Source organism: Prinia subflava, chromosome 1, assembly GCF_021018805.1.
Source record: "Prinia subflava isolate CZ2003 ecotype Zambia chromosome 1, Cam_Psub_1.2, whole genome shotgun sequence".
NCBI lineage: Eukaryota > Metazoa > Chordata > Aves > Passeriformes > Cisticolidae > Prinia > Prinia subflava.
The window spans coordinates 31,995,952-32,016,799 of NC_086247.1; the positions used below are offsets into that span (position 1 = coordinate 31,995,952).

At 38.7% G+C, this 20,848-nt stretch overlaps 1 protein-coding gene across 5 annotated transcripts in view; it reads left to right on the top strand.

The window, feature by feature from the left end:
• Nucleotides 1-650: 650 nt before the first annotated feature.
• The window catches only part of UBE2W (ubiquitin conjugating enzyme E2 W), a 32,160-nt gene continuing 11,962 nt past the window's right edge, over nt 651-20,848 (top strand). For 2 of the 5 annotated variants that reach the window (XM_063392514.1, XM_063392524.1), the window contains exons 1-2: nt 652-715; nt 18,600-18,691. In XM_063392514.1, the coding sequence (XP_063248584.1) occupies nt 701-715; nt 18,600-18,691 (107 nt within the window). In that variant the 5' untranslated portion in view covers nt 652-700. Of the gene's footprint in view, nt 716-802; nt 952-1,030; nt 1,466-18,599; nt 18,692-20,848 lie in introns of those variants that run through there. The other 3 variants (XM_063392485.1, XM_063392495.1, XM_063392504.1) reach the window with 3 other exon arrangements.

Sequence of the window (20,848 nt, forward strand, 5' to 3'; positions counted from 1 at the left end):
GGAGCGATGGGACACACTGAAAGAGGGATTTGGGTTAGGTATCAGGAAGAAATTCTTTACTTTGAGGGTGGTGAGGCACTGGAAGAGGCTGACCGTGGAAGTTTCTGGATGCTCCATCCCTGGCAGTATTCAAAGCCAGGTTGGAAGGGGCTCTGAGCAGCCTGGTCTGGTCGGAGGTGTTCCTGCCCATAGCAGGGTGTTGGATATAGATGATCTTCAAAGTTCCTTCTCATTCCTTAATATTCTATGGTTCTATGATTGTATGACCCTCCCGCCAAGGCACACCTGGTGTGAGGGGAGTCGGAGAAACCCACAAAAGGGAGGGGTACAGTCCGCATTACTTGAGTCACTGAAACACTCCGCAGGTGCAGCTCTAAAAACTTTCACGAACACAAGCCGGCGGGGGATCAACTCCTTCCCGCCCCCGCGGGTGGCGGTGATGGACATCGCGCCGCTCCCGCCCCGGCCGCAGAGCGAGCAGGGTACGGCAGCGCCGGGGGAGCCTCGGCGGCAGCCGGCAGGGGCGGCGGGAGCGGCGGCGCCGCCCGCGCCACTCGCATTCCTCGAGCCCTCCCGCACCGCCCTCGACCCGCGCAAGCGCGGCCGCTCAACGGGCGGGTGCGGGCACGTGACCGGGGAGCGCGCGGGGCGGGGCGGCCCCGGCGGCGGCGCAGAGGGGAGGGGAGGAGGCGGATCCATCATGGCGTCGATGCAGGTGAGGCGTCTGCGGCGGAGCGCCCGCGGCAGCGCCGGGGCCGGGCCGCGGCGGGGGCAGCCGGGAGCGGCCGTTCCGCCGGGCGCGCGCGTGCGTGGCGCAGCGCGGCGCGGCGCCAAGAGCGGCGCGGAGGGAGGAACCGCCCGGGCAGAGGTTGAGGGGGGCGAGCTCCCGGGTAGCGGGGCCGGGGAGGGCAGGTGGCGGCAGGGAAGGGCCGGTCCGGCGCCGCGATGGAGGTGAGATGCGCAGGGGTGTGAGGGGCGAGGCCGGGACTCGGACGGCGGCGGGCGGGGCGGGCGCGGAGGGAGGCACCGGGCCCGGGGCGCGGGGAAAGAGGCGCCTCAGGGAAGCGTCTGGCAGCGATGCCGCCGCTCCCTGGGCAGGCGAGGGAAGGGCGAAGGGATCCCTGTTCCCCCGGGACTCGGGGAGGGCCGTAGCTTCGCTGGGCGCCGTGGGAATGTGTATCACACCGTGCGGGGCGGGCGCTCAGGGAGACCCTCCCCGGGGCATCGTGGGGGCCGTGACCAACAGCTCCGAGTTCGTGGGGTTACGGCACTGCAGTTCCCCCGCACGGGGGGACTGGCACAGGCACGTCCCGCTCCAAGCCGCGTGTGGCCTGTGGGGTTCTCCTTGTCTCCGTAAAATGAGGTTGCGGTGTGGTGCCAGCCCTGTGGACTGGGAACGGCTGGCTTTCTCGGCCGGATGGATTGCTGTAGGTACAGTAGCATGGAACATCCTGCTGCCTGACAGGTATTTCCAGCTGAATTATTCATTCATACCTACTCCGAAGGGGTTCTTAAATAGGGGCTGCGGAAATTGCTCTGGTAGAATGGATCACTTTCACTGTGTGCTGCTCTGAGTGGGTGGTGCTTTATTGCGACTGGGGCAAGAGAAAAGATCTCTAGGTTTTGTGGCCGTGGCCCCTGTCTCTCCTTATTTAACCAGCAATCTCTCTACTTTTCCTTGGATATTTACAGTTTTCCATTTCGTTTTTATGTTTGGATCATCTAGATCTCATTTCCTCTCATTTTGATCCAGTATAGCTTACACTTTTTGCTAGTAGTAGAACAGCACAGAAAGAGTGTACAAAATGAATGAAATCTGTTTACTTTTCCTAATAACCTGGATTTAGCATAGCCAAAAAGAGTTTAAATGTCTAATCATTCAACTGTATGGCATAAAAATTATTCTCCTGAAGTTTAGAAGCATAGCTCTCCCCCCATGGCGTGTCTTTCAGAGTTACTGAAATGAAACGAGATCAAGAAATTGAACATACTGTACAGAATGTTCTTCTTTTAGCAGTAGCTTAGGCAGGTTGTCTGATCTACCTCAGTTTTATTAGCTCTATCTGGGAAGTGTGTTTTTGCAATGCTATACTTCTAATGTGCAGACTTTTACAAGCTCTGCAAAATAGAGGCTATAGTTTATTAAGAAGTGTCTTTTATAAGACTGTGTGAGAAGTAGGGAAATGGCAGCTCTGAGCCGGGAGAGAGGCGCTCTGTGAAGGGGCTTGGTAAAGCTGTGCTGTGTCGCTGTCTCTGGCCTAGTTCTACTGCGTGCCTCACCCTGATTCCTGTTGCTCCCTCTGTAAAGGGGAAAAATGGTTACATATTAAATGAGGTTGTCGAGGATACTTGAATGACAAATGTTGCCTAAACTCATATGTGTGGAGGGTAACACTCGCTTCCTGAAATTACAGCCGTGTTAAGTCCGATGTTGTAATTGTTTTCGTTTTAGAAATACCAGGTGTAAGATGACACTTTTTGTTTTCTTACACGACGTTCTGTTGTCTTTCGATAGGAGATTCAAGGACATTTATGAAGGTTTTTTTGTCTCTGTGTTGCTAATTGCATGATGCTCTAATTACTCTTTCCTGTGTTTAGTAAACTACTAATTTAATAATGTAGTTTAGCATATTGGAAAGGAGTTGTAAACAGGAAGCATAAATGAAAATTTAGTAAGTGAACAGTAGAACTAGTAAGTTTATTGTAGACATGCTCCCAGGTGAACAGGATTTCAAGACTCTGAATTCTATAAATTAACATTTAAGTGTTCAGTGTGAAAAAATGTTTTACAAAGGAAACTGGTATCGATAATTTTTTTTTTTTTGGTTTGGTAATTTATTAGTTTATTTATTTATTTATTAGTGCTATCTTCTGAGTTTCCTGACAAACAGAGATGTCCTTTTTCTGATGAAGTATAGTGTTTTTAAAATACCCAGTGTTTATCTGAAATGTTTGTGTAACTCATTGCTATCTCTGACTATACCAGGGGTCAGACACTGTGCTGTTATGACAATATTATTTATGTTCTTGATAAAAATGATATCTTGGTGCACAAAGTAAGATCTAGTTACTTCTTAAACTGCTGTAATTTTATACCACAATGCATGATGCCTCAGGTTAATTACATTTTATTTTTACTGAAAAGTCTCAGAGTAAGTTACCAGAGTTATCTGATTAGCCTGTTTTTAGTCAGTCCACAGGGAAGTTTTGAAACGTGCAACAAATTGCCTCTTTTTGCTAATGGCTCTTAGCATCGACCTGAGTAGTTACCGCAATTCGGTGGATGCACAGTAACTTGTAAAACCCGTGACTTTGAGCTTTTGTGTGTACCATTCAACTTAGAGTGATTTTTGTTTGTGTGGACAGTCCTTGATGAGAGTTTTCTGTAACCCTTTTTTTCTGCAATAATAGAAGCCAATGCTTATGGGATCTTGTGTTTTGTTTTCTAACCACAATGTTGTTGCTCATTTGCGCTGCTGGACTGGTTTAAACCTGGTTTGCATAACTTTAGGCAAATCATACTTTTTCTTAGAAAAAGCTAACACACCCCAGACAAGCCTTTAAAGGAAGAGCACTTATTTTCAAGAATTTTCCCAGAAGAAGCCCAAACTTATGCATTGTTCTCCTGGCTAAAAACACAAAAATATTCTGAAAAGGTACAAGTAGTGCAGAACAAGGGAATAGAACGGATTTGCTTTAGAAAATTTTGATATAGCATCTTTAGTAATCGGAAGCCTTTAAAGGTAAATGCTAAAGAAATAGTAAGCAGTTGTTCTCAGAACAGCTGGAAACACAGGACTTGTGTTATGAATGGAAGAGCAGGTAAAAAAATAGAGTAAGGCAGTTCAGTGGAAAATGTGCAGAAAATGTCATTGCTGTACAAAGTGTTAAATAATTAGAGCCTTTCCCTCAATGCGCAGAGATGAACTGTTTGCATCATAAACTTGAAAAATTGACTTAATTGGTAATACTGACATCTTAATTGCTATTATTTACCTTTTACTTCCTTTTAGTTTTAATACTACAAACCCCGCATTTATTTGTGGAATTGTGGAAATATTTAGAGGAATGGTTTTAGGTTTTTTATCCTTAGATTAACTTCTCATATATTCTGTCAAGTTAGGCATACAAGATTTGTACATGTAGGTATTTAGATCTGATTGAATGCAGAGCTAATGTAATTAATGACACTTCAGTAAAGAGTGTAGGGTGTTAGCTTTCACTGTGCTTCTGTGTTACTCCTTGAAAGCTGCTGTGGTGGGCTACCATTAAATTACCTGCACGCACCAAAATAAAGTGCTACTTGAAAAGTCTTGTAGCATCAATAGAATTTTTTTTTTGAAAATGTGTGTCTAAGCAGCCATTTAATAAAATAACTGAGATGACAATGCAGAATTCATGGCCAGTTTGAGATCCCAAGGAACTTGTATCACAGAATGCAAGCTGGTAGCAATACAAAAACTTCCTACAAATTTCACCTCAGTATTTTTAGTCAGTGGGGTAGGGAATGGGGTAGATATTTACAGGTTACTCAAATCTCCAGAAAAAATACATACACTCTTGGTTACACTTCCTTCTATTCTTTACCTGCACTTCTAGTGTTAGTGGAAGTTCTGTGTCTCCAGCTGTTCTCAGAACAATTACTTATTGCTCAATCTTTGCTCAACACTGGCAGTTTTTTGTTTAATGATTTGGCAATATTTTTTTCGTATTTAAAAGCTTTGTCCAGGAAAAAGTATTAAAATGTTTTTATTGTGTGTTCCAAAAAAGCCAAAACCCCAATCTCAAGTGAGGAAAGCTTTCAGTCAATTGGAACTTGGATGATTTTGCACATTGGTTCTGTACTGTTAAATGTCATAGTATGGGATGCTATTTGTGTTGTTTCAAAAAAGAAAAAAAGAGTGGGTACTGTAGCTATATAACCAAATCTGGGATATAAACTGAATAAAATTATTGTTAGTTAATAAAATAGTAGTTCCATTGGTGAAATGCTGTTGAGGATAAAAATTTCAGTAATTATTTAAACTGAGAAATGTGAGTGTCATAATTGAAACCAGAATGAGTAGAGAGTAAAAATAACTTCTTCTGTCCACTAAGAGATTGATAATCATTTACATAACCTTTGGTAATCAGTCTGTACTGATGTGTGCTATATTAGCTTTGGCATATAACCATGCTAGAGTGAAGTAAGATAAATACAAAAATTTTAGTAATTTTACCCAGATGAGTAAATTTAATATTGGGAGTTTATTAATAAAGTTTTGACTTGAATATCATTCAGTAAAGATAAATAAAAGTTATGGCTTTAGGCCTTGAGGGGTCTCATTTGCTTGGTTTTGTATCTGCCTGTGTAAATACAATTTGGGGAAATACTTTGCTGTGCAGCAGCTGCAGAATGTTAGAGCTAGAATTCACTGACGAGAAAGAAAGCAGTAGTGGAAAAGCTTCTTGAAACCAGTGTCCCCTGAGAATTATCAGCAGCTCTTCCTTACAAGTAGACCAACTATACAGCTAAAATGTAAAAGACCGTATATGCTTTCAACCTGTCACACTGAACACTGGTATCTCATGAATATGTGTGTGATTTCAATCAGGAAAATAAAATAGACAGGTGTTTGTTGTAAAGAAGAATAACTGGTTGATTGCAATTATTTTTTGCTGAGTTTTATACTATCTTATACTTGTGTTTAGGCCTAGCTATTCAAGTTCTGAGAAGAGAAAAATAGAACACAATACATCTACAAGAGCCAGGGAATGTTGTCTCGTTAAGCTGCTCCCTTGGAAGGCTCTGTGAGTTTGTAATTAATAAGCTAAAGCAGCTTAGCTCAAACAATGTGTGAAACTCGGTGATCGAGTGCTTTCTCTAATTGTTTGCTCCAGTTCTACCAAGCTAAGAGTTTTAGAAGAAAGGATCTTCACTGTGTATTATACAGGTGTGGGCTATGCTGGCCACCACGCCCAGAGACGGAGATCCAATTACCCCTGTTCATGTGAAAGAGAAGGCACAATTCCCACTGAATTTACCCAGAGTTACGGCTGTGTGCAGTGAACAAAAATGCCTTCAGATCGTGTGATGCCTCATTAGATCATGTCTCTCACACAGCCTTGGTTTACTACTGAGAGATGAGCGTTCAAGCAGATTACAGGCTAAAATTTCCACTAGGGCAGAGGGGAAGAGGATGACGAAGGTCTTTTGCTCAGTACTTGGAGCCAGAAATTTTGTGCGTCTTCTTGCATGGCTTTGAAGTACTGTGAAGGACTGTGACAGAACTGTCAGCTGGATAGATAGTTTTTGTCTTTTGAAGGGAGAAAGAGATAATACTATCTATTTGCTGAAACCTATTACAACTTCATTTGTTGAAAGCAAATGAAAATAAATAGGTTAAATGTTTTAAATAAAAAAAGCCAGTAAGCAACCTTTTGTGATCAATGACAGTCACGTCTTCTGCCTGCTTTTGATAGTTGAAGGCTTTCAAAAGGTGTTCTGGAATCTGTTCGAGCCTTTGCAGTCATTTGGGTTGCTTTTTTACTCTGCTTTGTTCAAAAATATATTCTGGAATCTGTGCAAGCCTTTGCAGTTTGGTTTTTTGTTTGCTTGTTTTTCCTGAGGTGACCTTAATTACTGGCATGAAAAACAGGTATCAGGGATGGCAGGGAAAGAAAGGAGAGAACCTTATAATTTGCCTTCCTAAAGGCAATGTTAATGTGTTAGTAAAGGAAGGACAGAAGTTAGTGGTGGTAACTCAGGAATTGTCAGACACCACATTTTTGCCAATTAATGATCTCATTGAGGATAGTAGCTATTCATTCTTTCATATACAGTACTAAAAAATAATTGTTTCTCCTTGGGTGATTACAAATACAAAGTTGTTGTCATATTTTTTTATTCAACTTAATTAAAAGTACTGCTTAATCAGCCTCAAGAAGAAAATCTGTATAAATGTCAATAAATTATGATAATAGTTTACTAGAGCATAGCAAATATTGTCTCTGAAAGTCTGGTGGAATAAAGTACTTCATAGGATTTGATGCTTCTTTTTCACATTGATTATTTCTTTCTTCTTCATTAGCAATTGGTGGCCAGTAATAAGAAACCTAAATCCATTCAGTTTCCTTGCCCCTTCCTAACATAGAAGGGGCAAGTTTCCTCTTCCCCGTCACCTTTAGGGACATAGATTGGATGAGTATTTAAATCTTGTTACTGTTTGCTGCTTCAAACATTTTACCTCTTTTTCTCTCAAAAACGCTTTTTGTCAGAATAGAACACTTTATCTTGATTAGCAACCTTTGGAATGTTTTTATAAGGATAAGAAATTCCCTGGTAAACATATGTTTGACCTCATTGTGCTAGTCTTCACTATTGTCTTAAATGATTTCTTTAACTGAAGCAATTCAAGTAGTGCCAGACTCTTTTCCTTAAAAGATAAAATTATCTGTGGTTAACTTTTTATTACTGTGTGAGGCTTGTGCTGGCCTTTGGTACATTTAAAGACTCCATTTACAAAGCAGATGAATCGCTGTCAGTTTCATCCTAGTCTGTAATAGTGGATTCCACTTAATTTGCTTTCAAATGACAGGTTCATTGTAAAAATTTGATTATCTGGCATAAAGCTTTTCAGACTGTGAAGTACAGAATGTTTCCTTTGTGCGTGTATAGTTATTGTGATTTATCTTTAGTTATACTGTAGTTATGATTTCAGGTTGATCTTCTCTCTTAGTGAGTTTAAGTCAAGCCTTTTATTCCCTTTTAAAGAGGACTGCTGCGTTGACCTTTCAGTCAGATATTTTAGAATATCTTGGAGCATGTGAAAATAGTATTCTGTTATTGAATTGAGAAATCAACAGTCCTTCTTCCTGCCACTCTCAATCCATAACTGAATTTTTGAATTTTTTAAATGCTCAGAAGAACAAAAAAAGAATGATGGAAACTTATTGTAAGTAGTTTGATAAAAAGATTCATGCACTGCCATTTGATTCCTTTAAAACAAGAGAAATGTGCAAAATGCCTGATCTTGAAGTCTGGATTGGTCTGAGGAAATAACATTAGAACTGGGTTGCCAGATGTTAACATGTTTTATTAGAAATCAGGAGGAGACTAATCTGCTTCTGCATTCTCAGTATAGATTGAAAACCTGCTATTCAGCCAAAAATAGATAAAACTGAAAGACAATTCTTGGAGCTGAAATCCCAGTATCACTTTTTAATGGACAGAGTATTTTGTGGAGCTGTTTTGTTCTGCATCTTGCTGAAGCTTTAATTGACCACACTGTGACAATTATCTATCTTTCCTCCTCTGGGCCTTGATTACTAGAAGAACTTTGATAGGGACAATTCATGCAACATTGTAATAATCAAGTATTTGGATGGTTTGTTCGAGAGTCTGGAGCAAATTATTTCACCTGAATTATGGAATATAATCTGCAAGAACTTTCTTGAATTACCTGGTTGACTGGGAAATAAAAGAGTTTTTACTTGTAGGAACTGTCATTCTCTAGACTTCTTAAGTAGTGAGATGCAGGTAACTTTTCTTAAGTGTCACCATTGTTGATCTTTGTTGTTTCTCTTCTGTTTGAGAGCTTTTTGGTATTTTAAGTTAGGTTTCTAATCAGAGAGTAATGTGCAATGAGTTCCTGGAATATTTAAACTGTTTCAATGTGTTGGTTTTTCTTTTCTGTAGAGGAGTTTAGTTTGAAAAGCGTAACTATCTACCTGGTGTTCAGAACTCATAATCTGGATTTGAGGCACTTCTCAATACGAAATGTGTGAATGGAAGAAACTGAAGTACTGAAAATGGAGTTACAGCCAGGCTCGTAGCCTGTAGTGACAGTTAAGCTACAGCTTTGCTTAGGACTCAGCATGGTGGTGGTGTACAATGCTGTCAATTACAGCCTGTCTGCAGCTCCTGTTCTAGGACAAGGTTGCTGTTTGTCTCTGTACAGTGACTGTCTCCTGCATGTAAAAACTTCTCCAAAACAGAAAGGATGGGTTTTGGGAAACATTTTATAACTTGAATGGGGGAGGAGGTGACAGGCTGTAGCTCATAAGCAAAATGTTAATTCTGTGCCAGGACTTTATCATATTACTGACAGTGGCTTGGTGCTAACAGAGTTTGGACCCATTTAATTTTTTGGATTTTGAAGAGAGTTTTGGTAGTTAGGGAAGAAACACTGTTAGGTTTCCCTAGGGTGCAGCAGCTTTATCAAAATAAAATAGAAGAGTGGAGTCTCTGTGGGATTAATGTTTAACTTCTAACAATTTATGATAATTCTTCCTCTTTGATCTTTGAGCCAGATTAAGATTTGAGTTTACAGTGTCCAGGAAGGCTCGGGCTTGGAAGACTATTCCTTTCTTACATTCACAGTTTCTTGCAGCAAAGAGAAGGGAGTCTGAGTGCATAGAAATAGAGGCTTTGTAATGCAATTTAACTGCAGACGTTTTGGTCCCGGATGCTTCCTTATCTTTGAAGTGTTGTTCCATCTTTGTTTCTTGGTATCATTGTGATACTACCTTATTGGACATGGCGAGTTGAGTTCCTACCAGTCCAGGTGAAAAGGCCACCACATTTCAGTGAAATTGCTCATCACATCTTCTTTTAATGGTGAAACAAGGTGTGGCAATGAAACATTTCCTCCTGCAGAAGTGAAAGGAATCTGTCCATTTGCAACTTTTTGCTCTGCTTGTAGGTTTCTGCTCTACTGATAGTTTTGCTTTTCCCCTAGCTATTTTTTTCCAAATTCTTTCCACTTCCTTTAATATACCATGTCTTTTGCTGAATCTTCTTTCAACTCAGCTTTTCTCCTTCTTGCTTTATTTCTCTATGAAAAGGAAAATCATTGAAATAGGTTGTTTGTAGGTAAGGTATTTGACTGAGATAGCTCATCATTTAGTTTAGTCATCTAAGATATTGCTGATTCAAGACATTGCACATTTTGTGCTGCATTTCTTGAAATACCCAAAAGTGAAGAATTCAAGGATTGCAATTTTATTTTCTTTGTATCATTGGTGTTTTCAAAGTTTCTCATTTTAACTCATAGGAGGTAATAAGTCAGGAATATGGACATACATTTGAACTTGATTGGGTTAGTGTGTTAATATTTTACTGCTAATCAACAACCAATTTACCACTGTATGCACGCTTTGCTCACTTCAGTTATGAACAATGAAATGTTACCTCAAGCAACTGGTTGGCCTAGGTGCTCTCAGCTGTATGTGCATAAATTGTACTTGGTAGTGACCCCTCTAATTTCACTGTACACATTTTTGTTTGCCCATAGTTTTGTTAAACTTTAACTCTCTGTGCTCCAGTTTTCCAAGGGAGGGGCAAAGCTGTTGTAAGAGTTCTGTCAATGGGCTTAGAAATGAAAATAGACTCCTGATACTGTGATACTCTTTTTTAAGGCATTGAGAAAGGTAATTTTCACATGCCTACAGGAGCTAGGAAGTTTTCATGGTGGGTAAAGAAGATACCTTTGCATTACTTCATTGTGAGGGATTGTGGTCAAAGTCTGTTGTCCTGTCTGTCCATGGATGTCCCTTGTTTGTGGTAGGATCAGAAAAAAGATCCCTGGTTTTGGGCAGTGTGGTGGTGATGATACCATATTGAGGTAGCTAACAGGGACACAGAGACCTGTGAAATAATTTTGTATTTGTTCACAAGCATTTATGTGCTATAATACCCAGCTCAATCATACACAGTGACCAAACCACCCGTTTCTAGGGCTGATTCTGAAATACTCTAAATTTCTTCCTGTCCTATATTGCTGCCCCCTCTCCCTTTTCTCATGTTGCATCTTTACATGCAGGCCCTGCCTGCTTCTTTATGTGATTCACCAGGAATCAACTCTAGTGAGAATTCAGCTGTGGCATTAGAGATGTCACCTGCCCGGTTCCAGAGGTGACCAAGTAAGATGTGTGCCAGTTTGGAGGAAGAGGACTGTGTATTTTTGCTAGAAGCTGTTGGCTTCAGACATATATTTAACTTGAAGCATGACAGACACTGATTGCTGTCTGTCAGGACAGAAATGATAGAGGTGGTTATGAGGTGTCTGAGAAGCTGTCAGGAGTTTTACTCCACTGGAGTAAGCCAGTTAATTCTGTGTTCTTTTTTCCCATATGCTGTAAGAAGTCATATGGGTTTGATACCTCAGAAAATCTGTGGAGGATAATTGAAGGAGTTACACAAATCCTGTTTGACAGAATTAGCAACAGGATACAAACCATTGCTATGTCAGTCATGTCTCAAGTACTTGAATAAACTTCTTTTGGAAGTGATGCTTGGATCAGTGTTAAGCTGTGTTCTTTGGATTTCTTCCCTGATTCATCCTTTCCTGTAGAGATAGGTGAATAAGTAATCTTGGTTTCAAAGACTTCCACTTCAAAATACTTTAAGTATTTTGAAAATGCATCTATAAACTACAGGTTACATCACTCCTCTGCCTTTTGCAGGTGATTATTCCTTTAGTTAAAGGACTAACAGCACAGTTGACTGTGCTGTTAACCAGTCTTGGGTTTCTGATATTCTTACTTAGCTGTTCTGTTTCCCTCTAGATTGTGAATGTTTTTATGATATTGATACGTTTTAGTTCTGTTTTACTTTAAAGTTGTATTACAAGAATGTTTAAGCATAAGATTCTCTCTCAAAAACAAGGAAAATATCAACATTAGATTGCCTGTGCATCCTTCATGTATTCCCCTGTAAGTGTACAGCTTGCTTTCTTCCAGTTCCTTTCAGTGGAAAGTGGACAAGGAGGAAAGGTGCTTCTGTATGAAGTCTTGTGATGGATTAACAGAAACATTGAACAGTGTTTTGTAATGTGAAAAGGACAATAAAGCAGGCACAGCTCCCCAGAATATACCAATGGATGGAAAGCATCTGTTGGAGGCTTATTTTAGGCATGGATAGTGCACTAGCTTGTATTTTGACTTGAAGGAGCTGGTTGAGAGGCTGAAAGCAACTTGAGTGTGTGATTAAAAATGGTATTCCTGATTCATGGTAAGGAAAAAGCCAAAAGCAGTTGTGGTATTGACTTTAGTTATTAGTATGTCTTAATATAGCTGGAGTGTTGAAGGGCTACAGGAATTCGGAAAAAAATATGAGTGTATGGTATCAAGCTGTCTCAATATGGAGAAACTGGGAATAATAGTAAAAGTCAATATGGCAACATGAGGGCCTATTCAGTGACCTGAAGATTGAGGAGGCTTTGTACAGAACAGAAAAGTGAAACTAAGTAATTCCTGTTAAAAGGCCAAGCATATAAGAGTTAAATCTAGTCACGATTCATTGTTTTAAATTGGTGTGTTTGAAAAGCGTTAAAAGATGTTGTTATAAATCACTAGAAAGATGAGGAAAGGGATGAGCCTGTAAATAGGAAAGGAAAGCAAAGCAAAGAATAGCTGACAAATACTTAAATTGAAGACAAAGCCCACCAAACAAAAAGGGCAGATTCAATATATTTTAGACACTGGATATTATGTCAGTCACTAAAATTTGGCTGTGTGGGTTGGTTTGCTTTTTAAAAGTGTTTAAGCAATGGAATCTGAGATTTTTGACAATTCTTTTGAGTGAGTTTCCAGGTGATAAGTACTACTTTTGTTTTTCTACTACCAGGTGAAAGTTTGACTTCTGCAAATCACTGGACCAAGTAGTCTCTGATGGCTACAGCAAACAATTGACAATTAGCAAACACAGTTAGCCAAATGGATTGAAGAAATTGAATTAACATGATTTTTTTCTTGTGTTGGGCTGTAGCTGTTGTGAAAGAGGAGCAGTAGCTCTGTTTTGACTGTGCAAAAAATGTCCACATGTGTTGGTGTGACATTTGAATAAGCATGCAAGAAAAATGTGGTATCAATCATGTAGACTCTTATTTTCTCCGAAACCATAAAGACCACTTCACATGTTCTCAAAGTTGTAGTTGGTTGTTTAGACTGGTTGTTGTCTGATTGAGAGGGGATGTTTGGTTCTGCTGAGCAGACTGAACTTGCCAAAAGGTGTTTTGAGGGCAGCCTGCATTGGCTTGGAAGTGTTTACTTGAGTAGAGATTGGGAAATGTGAGATGTGAGTTGGAATAAATAAAAGAATGCTTTTGTGTCCATGAAGTCTAAGAAAAATAATTTGACCATAATTAATTCAACCCACCCAGATCTCTTACTGTAAAGAAAGTTTTTCCAGTTACATAAGCAAGAGATAAAGTGATGTGAAAAAATGTTAAAAGCTTTTAACACAGCTTCTTATGTTAGGAAGATGGAGAAGTATCTTTAAGTCCTAAGTTTATAAGTTTCTACAAATGAGAGTTAAAATGTCTGAAAAGTGTTAATCTGTTATATTTTGTCCTCCTATGTATATTGCTGCTAATTTTCTAGAATGTTTGTGAAAACAAAAACAACAATTCTGCACTCATGGCTGTCACATATAAAAAAGGCTTTCCCACTGCTAAAACTCTCCTTTTCAAATGCTTAATTGGAGGAACCTGCAGTCCCTATGTGCCTTTTGTAGCTATTGTGTATGGGCTTGATGTACCAGAGTCACGTTTTTTTAAAGTACATGTGAGTCTTGAAGCTAAGAGTGTGTGTTTAGACTATGTTGCTGTAAGAAAATTAATGTCCTTTGTAACCTTTTTGGTCAGCAAATACTATTCAATGCTGAAGAGAAATTAATTACAAGTTTTTGAATTTAAAGTTTAGATGATTTCTGAATTACTGTGGTGATGAGGAACTTGGTTTCCTAATTAAACTATGAATCTAGTCTTTGAGGGCTTCATTTAAGAGCTTCTTTTAAAACTAGATCAGTCTCCTGATAATCCAGTTTCTGTATTAATGAGACACAACAAGAGACAAATGATTGTAAGAAAGAGAGGAATAAAAAAATAGTCCTTCATAATATCTGTGGAAAATATCTTCAAGTGTTCTGAATATCTCTAGCTGCACATGGGGCTGTCTGTGCAAGCGTGGAGCCAGCAGCTGGAGGAGAGTGATTGTTCTCTTCTGGTACTTGAGGCCACATCTGGAGCGCAAGAGAAGGCAAATGAGAGATCTTCCTGATGCCTACAACAACACAGTAGAAGGATATCAAGGGAAAACAGAGCTACAGTGGGAAGACAAAGGCCAGTAGATACAAATTGGAACATGACTTATCTCAGAAAGATACAAAAGAAACATTTTATACCAAGGGTAGTGAAACACTGGAATGCATTGACCACAGAAGTTGATTTAAAGAATATTTTCTAAATATTGCTGAGTCTCTCTATTAAAAGTTTTTTTTCACTGTTTGAATGAATTCTGGTTAGTAGGCTCTTTGTGCCCTCTACTATTTTGTTCCAGTTGCTATAGAGTACTCTCATGTTCTGGAAAAGGTCTATAGACAGTTCTCTGTTATTCTGTACAGAGATAATTGAGTTGATGTTTGATTAAAAAAAAACCCCAAAGTTTGAAAATGTGTGGTGAAAGCCTCTTAAAGTTACCCAGGTATGTTAATTAGATTAGGAATGATTAACTTGTATGGTGTGGTTAATGGAATAGTAGAGCATTTTGAAATATAGAGAATATTTTATTTTTCCAGCCAGGGAAAAATCCCCCCAACAAATAATGGGCTTAAATTATATCTTAAATGTGTGTCTGTTGGTCCAATAGAAGTAATTATCTTTGTATATAAACTGCCTTACTTCTGTCTCTAGTGGCAAGAATAATACTTAGGAAGTCTTTGAAAACATTTTTCCCACTTGAACTGTTTAAACTGTTTAACACCATCAGAATTCCTGTCATTGAGGACTGGAGAAATCCAGGAATTTATTACAAGATACTTCTTTTGATCTTCACTTTCAAGGCAAATTATCTACATAGTCAGTATAGCTGGAGATAAGAAAAACTAAGTTCTCTGCCATTTCTAGTAGCAGTTGTTGCTCTTCTGTCCTGAATAATTCTAGGGGGAGAGCCTCTTTATTTGTGAGGGAGCAGTGCTGATCTCCTCCATCAAGGTGTAGTATAGTGGAGATAATGGAATACAGGTTCTTTAGGCAAACATAGGGTTAGAGAGGTTACTGTAAGGCTGAAGGAAATAATGCCTTTTGCTGAAACTTGGTTTTGTTTGGGATATTGCTCTGAATCAAGAACAAATCCAGAGGAGGTGTATGTTTCTTCACCTCTAAATCCCTTCTTTCCCTATCCAGTGAGGAGCTGTGTCTAGGAATTTTCCATTAATCAGAACTGCACTGGAGTTTCCTGTGCTTAATAGATAATCATAGTCAGGGCTTTTGTGGATTCCGTTATTTCAATGTGATAAATTTATTAGGTATAAATTGTTTTCATTATAACACTGACAGAGTTAGTCTTGCTTTTCTGGGTTCTTTTCTGTGACTTAATAGATAACAGTCATTTTCTACTGAACATGCTCTTTTCAGCTTTATATGGGAATGGCACAGGTTTTTTTTTTTCTTTTATTGATATTTCCACTGAGAGCTGTGAATAGAGGTCACGTGGAACTGATTATAGAATGGTTTGGATTTGAAGGGACTGTAAAGATCATTTCATTCCAACTGTCCTGGATGTGACTGTCCACCCTATTCGTTATCCAGGAGCAGTCTGGGGTTCCTTATCCTTACGAACAGACTACCCATCGAATCTGTCTCTCTCCAACACAGAGAGAAGGGTCCTGTAAGGGACCATTCCAAACACTTACCAGAAGTCCAGATAAATGACATCTGTAGCCCTTCCCTTGTCCACTGATTTCGTCACTCCAGTGTAGAAGGTCACTGGGTTGGTCAGGCAGGACTTCAAAACATCTCAGCCATTCAAGTCCTTCACCACGGTGAAGCCGTGGTAGCTGTCCTGAATCCCTTCTGTCCTGCATGTGTCAGAGTACAGCTTTTTGGAGGATGTGTCCCATGAACTTCCCAGGCACAGAGGTGAGGCTGACAGGCTGCTGTCCTCCTTTTTACCCTTTTTCCAGTCACCTGAGACTTAGCACCTGACTGCCATGACGTTTGAATATGGAAAGTGGCTTGGCAATTAAATCAACCAATTCTGCTCAGGAGTCTGGAATGCAGGCTGTTGGGTCCCAGAGATTTGTTTATGTTCAGGTTCCTCAAGTGGTCATGAACCTGACCTTCACTTAAAGTGGAAGGGACTTCGTTACCTGCTGCTGTCCATCCCCTTTAGTGGTGTGGGAAGAGAGGTTGCCATTGAAAACTGAAGCAAAAAACTCCCAACCCAGTTGTTGAGTACTGTAGCCTTCTGCTCATCAGTTTTTTCCAGTTTTCCAGGATTTTTTATGGGTGGGAGAGCTTATACCTTCTTTGACTTTCCTTTCCTGGCTTATGTTGATACTTTTTTGAGTTGGCTAACAAGGAAATAATTTCTTTAAAAATATTTTTTGTTTGATGTGACTCATTTGACCCAAAGTATAAATAGTATTTCCTGCTGTTTCTCTGGGATACGTTTTTTGAGTTTTGTTTTGAATTGCAAACAATGAGAAGCAGTATATTGTCTGTATGTATTATTGATGCTGAATGGACAGGCCCTCGTGCCAGTGTCAGCAAGTGTTTTAGGATCAGAGCACATCAGTGGTACTCTGTCATTCAAGTATACATTTAATTTTTTTTCTTTTTGCTACTGGCGTTTTTGTTCAGAAAGGACCATAAACATAGTATGTGAGAGCCAAAAACCTGTGAAACAGAGGATATTTTTGCACTAGTGAGATGGATAAAAGCATGACTGAGTGTGTTAGACTGAAAAGATGGTTGCTGGAGAAAGGGCCAAAGGTGCAAACGTGAAATTAGATAATATTTTAAGTGTTGGTAATTTGAAATTTTCTTTTAGGGTACATAACAGACAAAATTTTCTCTCTTCAGATAACTGTCAGACACTGATAGCTTAACGTTTCTGATTTTAGTTAAAATCTAAAATGCATTTTAGGCTCCTTTTTATAAAGACAAAGTTGTATAGTTGGTTTGCATGTGTAAGGAAGTGGATCTACTGAATTATTTGCTGCTCTTATATACATCTGTTCTTTGCTATTTTGTAACCAATGTTTCCAAATCTCCTCTCTAGGGGAGTTTGAATTTCTATTGTCATAAAAGGTTCTCATCTCTGAACTTTTTAAATATTTCTCTACTTGACAAAGTGTATGAATGTTGACTGCCTTTGAGCTTTATTTGATGGTGGTCTGGGGAAGTGCCAGAAAGAGAATTGACTTCAAAACATCTCTGGCATTCAAATGAAGGATTTATAAAATGGTTTTGTAACTTTGCTCCTTTGCATGGCAGAAAGAAAAAAAAAAATACTAGGATTCTAACCTGTTTTTCAATGCGTGAGTGATGTATACAGCTTATGAAAATGTCATTTTAAATTTGTTTGTATTATACCTCAGTGCCAGCTAGGAACTTTCAGTGTAGAAGCCCGAGGAAGTTTTCAGGGCTGCTTGAAAGAGACAGAAAGCTATTTCAATATTTTCAGAATGTAAATTGCGAATGTATAAGGGCCTTTTCTTTGAGCTGTGTGGTTGAATTTATTGTAGTCCAATTTCAAATACATTTTTGCCTGGAAATTTTTTTAAGTTCTACTAAGCACTGGAAAACAGCTACAAGTGTGTGATAAACCTGTGTTTTTAAGAATTGGATATTGAATGGAAATGAGGTACTAAATACCCAAATTATATATTTTTATTCCTTTGCAGTATAAGATAATTTTGACTAGTAGTGTGGTTGAAGTGAACTTGTACATAGTAACCTTAAAATTGTTAGCAGGAAAAAAGACAGTAGAAATGAGAAAGCCTTGCATTTTTTTGTCATCTAGATGGCCTGGAAATGACAAAACATTTTGCGTAACTGTTTATATGGAGAAAATTGACTCTGAGAGCAGTGTCAATGACATCACTTCAGAGTTGCATTTCCCTTGCTCAATAGATTGTAAAGAACTGTTCTGGTGGTTGGTATAGAAACAGCTGGTTGCAGTGGCCGAAATATCTCTGTCAAAATAGGCAAGAATGACCTGAGCTACTGCCCTAACACTTTAATAAATGCTATGACTGTAGGTTCTGAGGTGCAGTTAGTGTAAATATTTTAGTTTGTGTTGTGCATTCCAAGTAGTCTTGTTTTAGTTTTCTGCTCTGTCCTCGGGGATGATGTTAGAACAAGGCAAAGGCTTTCACAGTTGCCAAATGGAAGTGTCTTAGATTACGTAGAGGAGGAAGCTGTGCTGTTAAAATCTTGTAGATTTAATTATAAATCTAATGATGTTGTGTAAATGTAAAATGTTTGCTGTTAGAGATAGAGCTCTTATAGATGTTTTTGTAATACAACAAATTCAGTTATACCTCTGTGTAGTTTGTAACACAACAGCTCTTCCCTTTGCAGTGTTGCAAATATAAGTGCCTTTGCATTTTACCCAAAAAGTAAATTTAAAACTTCTAACTTATTTTGCCTGTGTCTTCAGTTAAATTTCTAGGAGGGATTATCCTTCTTTCTCACCTTTCATTTCATTTTGTTTTTTAATTGTCTAGTAAAACTACTTTTACCTTTCAAAAATTGATGAGGTGTACTTAAGTGTGCATGTTTATTGTTGAACTTTATTTAGTATTTCAAATATTCCATACAATTTCTTTATAGAAACGATTACAAAAAGAACTATTGGCATTTCAAAATGATCCACCTCCAGGAATGACTCTAGATGAAAAGAGTGTACAAAATTCAATTACACAGTAAGTATATATTCTGTTTTACTTTTGCTATCATGCTGAAAAGACTAAGTAATGAGAAGTTCACAATTCCACCACTTACTCCATGTAACTTTGTGGATTTTTCTTTTGGTCCAGGCAATGAAACATTGTTCTCCTTAATAAGCATATTGCAGTAATGTGTTGGGAATTTCAGGAATGGGATAGTCAATTAATGAAATTTTAATTAGGCATTTTACTGTCTAACAAACTGGCAATTGGTAAAAGCTTGTGCATTTTTAGAATAAAATAATTTAATTATCTTTCATAACTACTAACCTCCAAAACTCATTCAGATTTATTGAAGTAATGGAGTAGCTGTCTTAGAGCTCTGTGATACTTGAATAGGATATATATCATAGTTGTTAATTTTCATTACCTTCTTTCTCTAAGGCAAGTGGAGAAAACTTCTTAAAAAGGAAAGTTATCTGGGTACACTTGTTGGCAGTTTTTTCCCTGCCTTAGCTTTCTTGGTGATTCATGAACTGGGAAGAGAAACGTGGTAAAATATTCTGTATCTGTTGAAATGGACAGGAGTTGTTAATGGTATTAATCTATTTTTTAACTGATGGAAATTCAAAAGATTCAGACTGTGGGACTTTTTTTTCTCATAACTTTCTTAGTTTCATTTTAGAGAAATGTTAAAAGTTGAGCATGTGTAAACATTGATGATAGTGTGATCTCAGATTATATGTTGTGGACTATGTTATTGATGGATGGAGCAGCTGAAAGCATAGAGCTGAATTCTGATGTTTTCACATCTGCATTTTACGTGGTGGTGCTCAGACCATGTTACATGAGGCTTTTCTGAGGTTCACACAGACTGAGTTAAACACTCACTGCTTTTTAAATGACGCTGGCCTTTGTGGTACTTCATGCAGATGCATTGAAGTAGCTTCAGTAGCAGTTTTTAGTTTTCTGCAAAAATGAGTCAGTCGAATATTGTAAGTGGTATTCAATTATTTCAACAAAAAACTGTTAAGGTGTGGAGCAGATGGAAAAGGATCTCTCTTTTTCAAGGGTACTTCCTCATTATAATTTCTGCCCTGTACAGCTTTTATACCTTTCAATACCTTGCACATAAAAACTTTCTATTTACTGTCATGCTAGATTTTGAAACTGTCACTCTTTTAGAAACTTCCTGTCACAAGTAAAATTATATTTTTTTCTCTTTGTGGGTTTTTGGTATTAGGTAGCATGTTTTGAATTCATTAATCAAGTTACACTTTGAATTGGTTGTGTTAAAAATTTGTGTAGCAATACTTGCTTGGGTTTTAAAGATGTTGAATAAAATAATTGGATCAGATGATGTAACTGGGTCATTTAAAACACTGAGCAATCTTTTATTTTAAATATACGAGGGTTAGAAATTTGAGGAAGCTAAACTGTAAAACAGGAAATATGGGTTCTACTGATTCCTTGACCATAAAAGGAGCAATGTCCAGGCGAAGTTATCTTCTACTTACTAAAGTAAACTATTTTAAAAACTTGAAAGTGGGAGTTCTGGATCACAAGAACCAATAAATCTAAAGAGTATTGGTGCACTGTGTATATAAATATAAAAGCAGAAGGCATAAGAAGAGATAAATGATCTGGAGTGCAGATAGATTAAATCGAAGGCATCTTTGATTAATCTTCATCTTCAAAGTTAAAACACAAAATATTTCATCCAGCTTCAGTGTACAGCCATCACCGTGCTCCTGTTGAAGATGCATTCATCTTGAAGGCTGTGAGAGCTAGCAGTTTATTAAATATGTAGTTTTTTAAAGATGTAGTTTTTCTCAAAAAAAGCCCAAACCTAAAACACAACAACAATACAACCAGCAAAAACCCCCACAAAGAGTGATAGAGGGGAAAATAAAAAATGTGCATGACTTAAATACAGAGGGAGAGTATACATTACAGGAGGATGGAGAGGTTGAGAACAGGATCATCACAGCTGCCAGCTGGAGATGCCAACTTTTCTGAGTATACTGCTATTCTGCAAAATCTCAGCTGCCTTCCTTTAGTTGATGTAAACCATATCTGAGTATCTTTGCAGTCTCTTTACCTTATCATGTTGCTTAGATCTGTAAAACTCAGTGAAAGGTGAACAACCAAAAATGGGAAAGTGATGCTGCGAAGGGTGGTATTAAGCGGTCA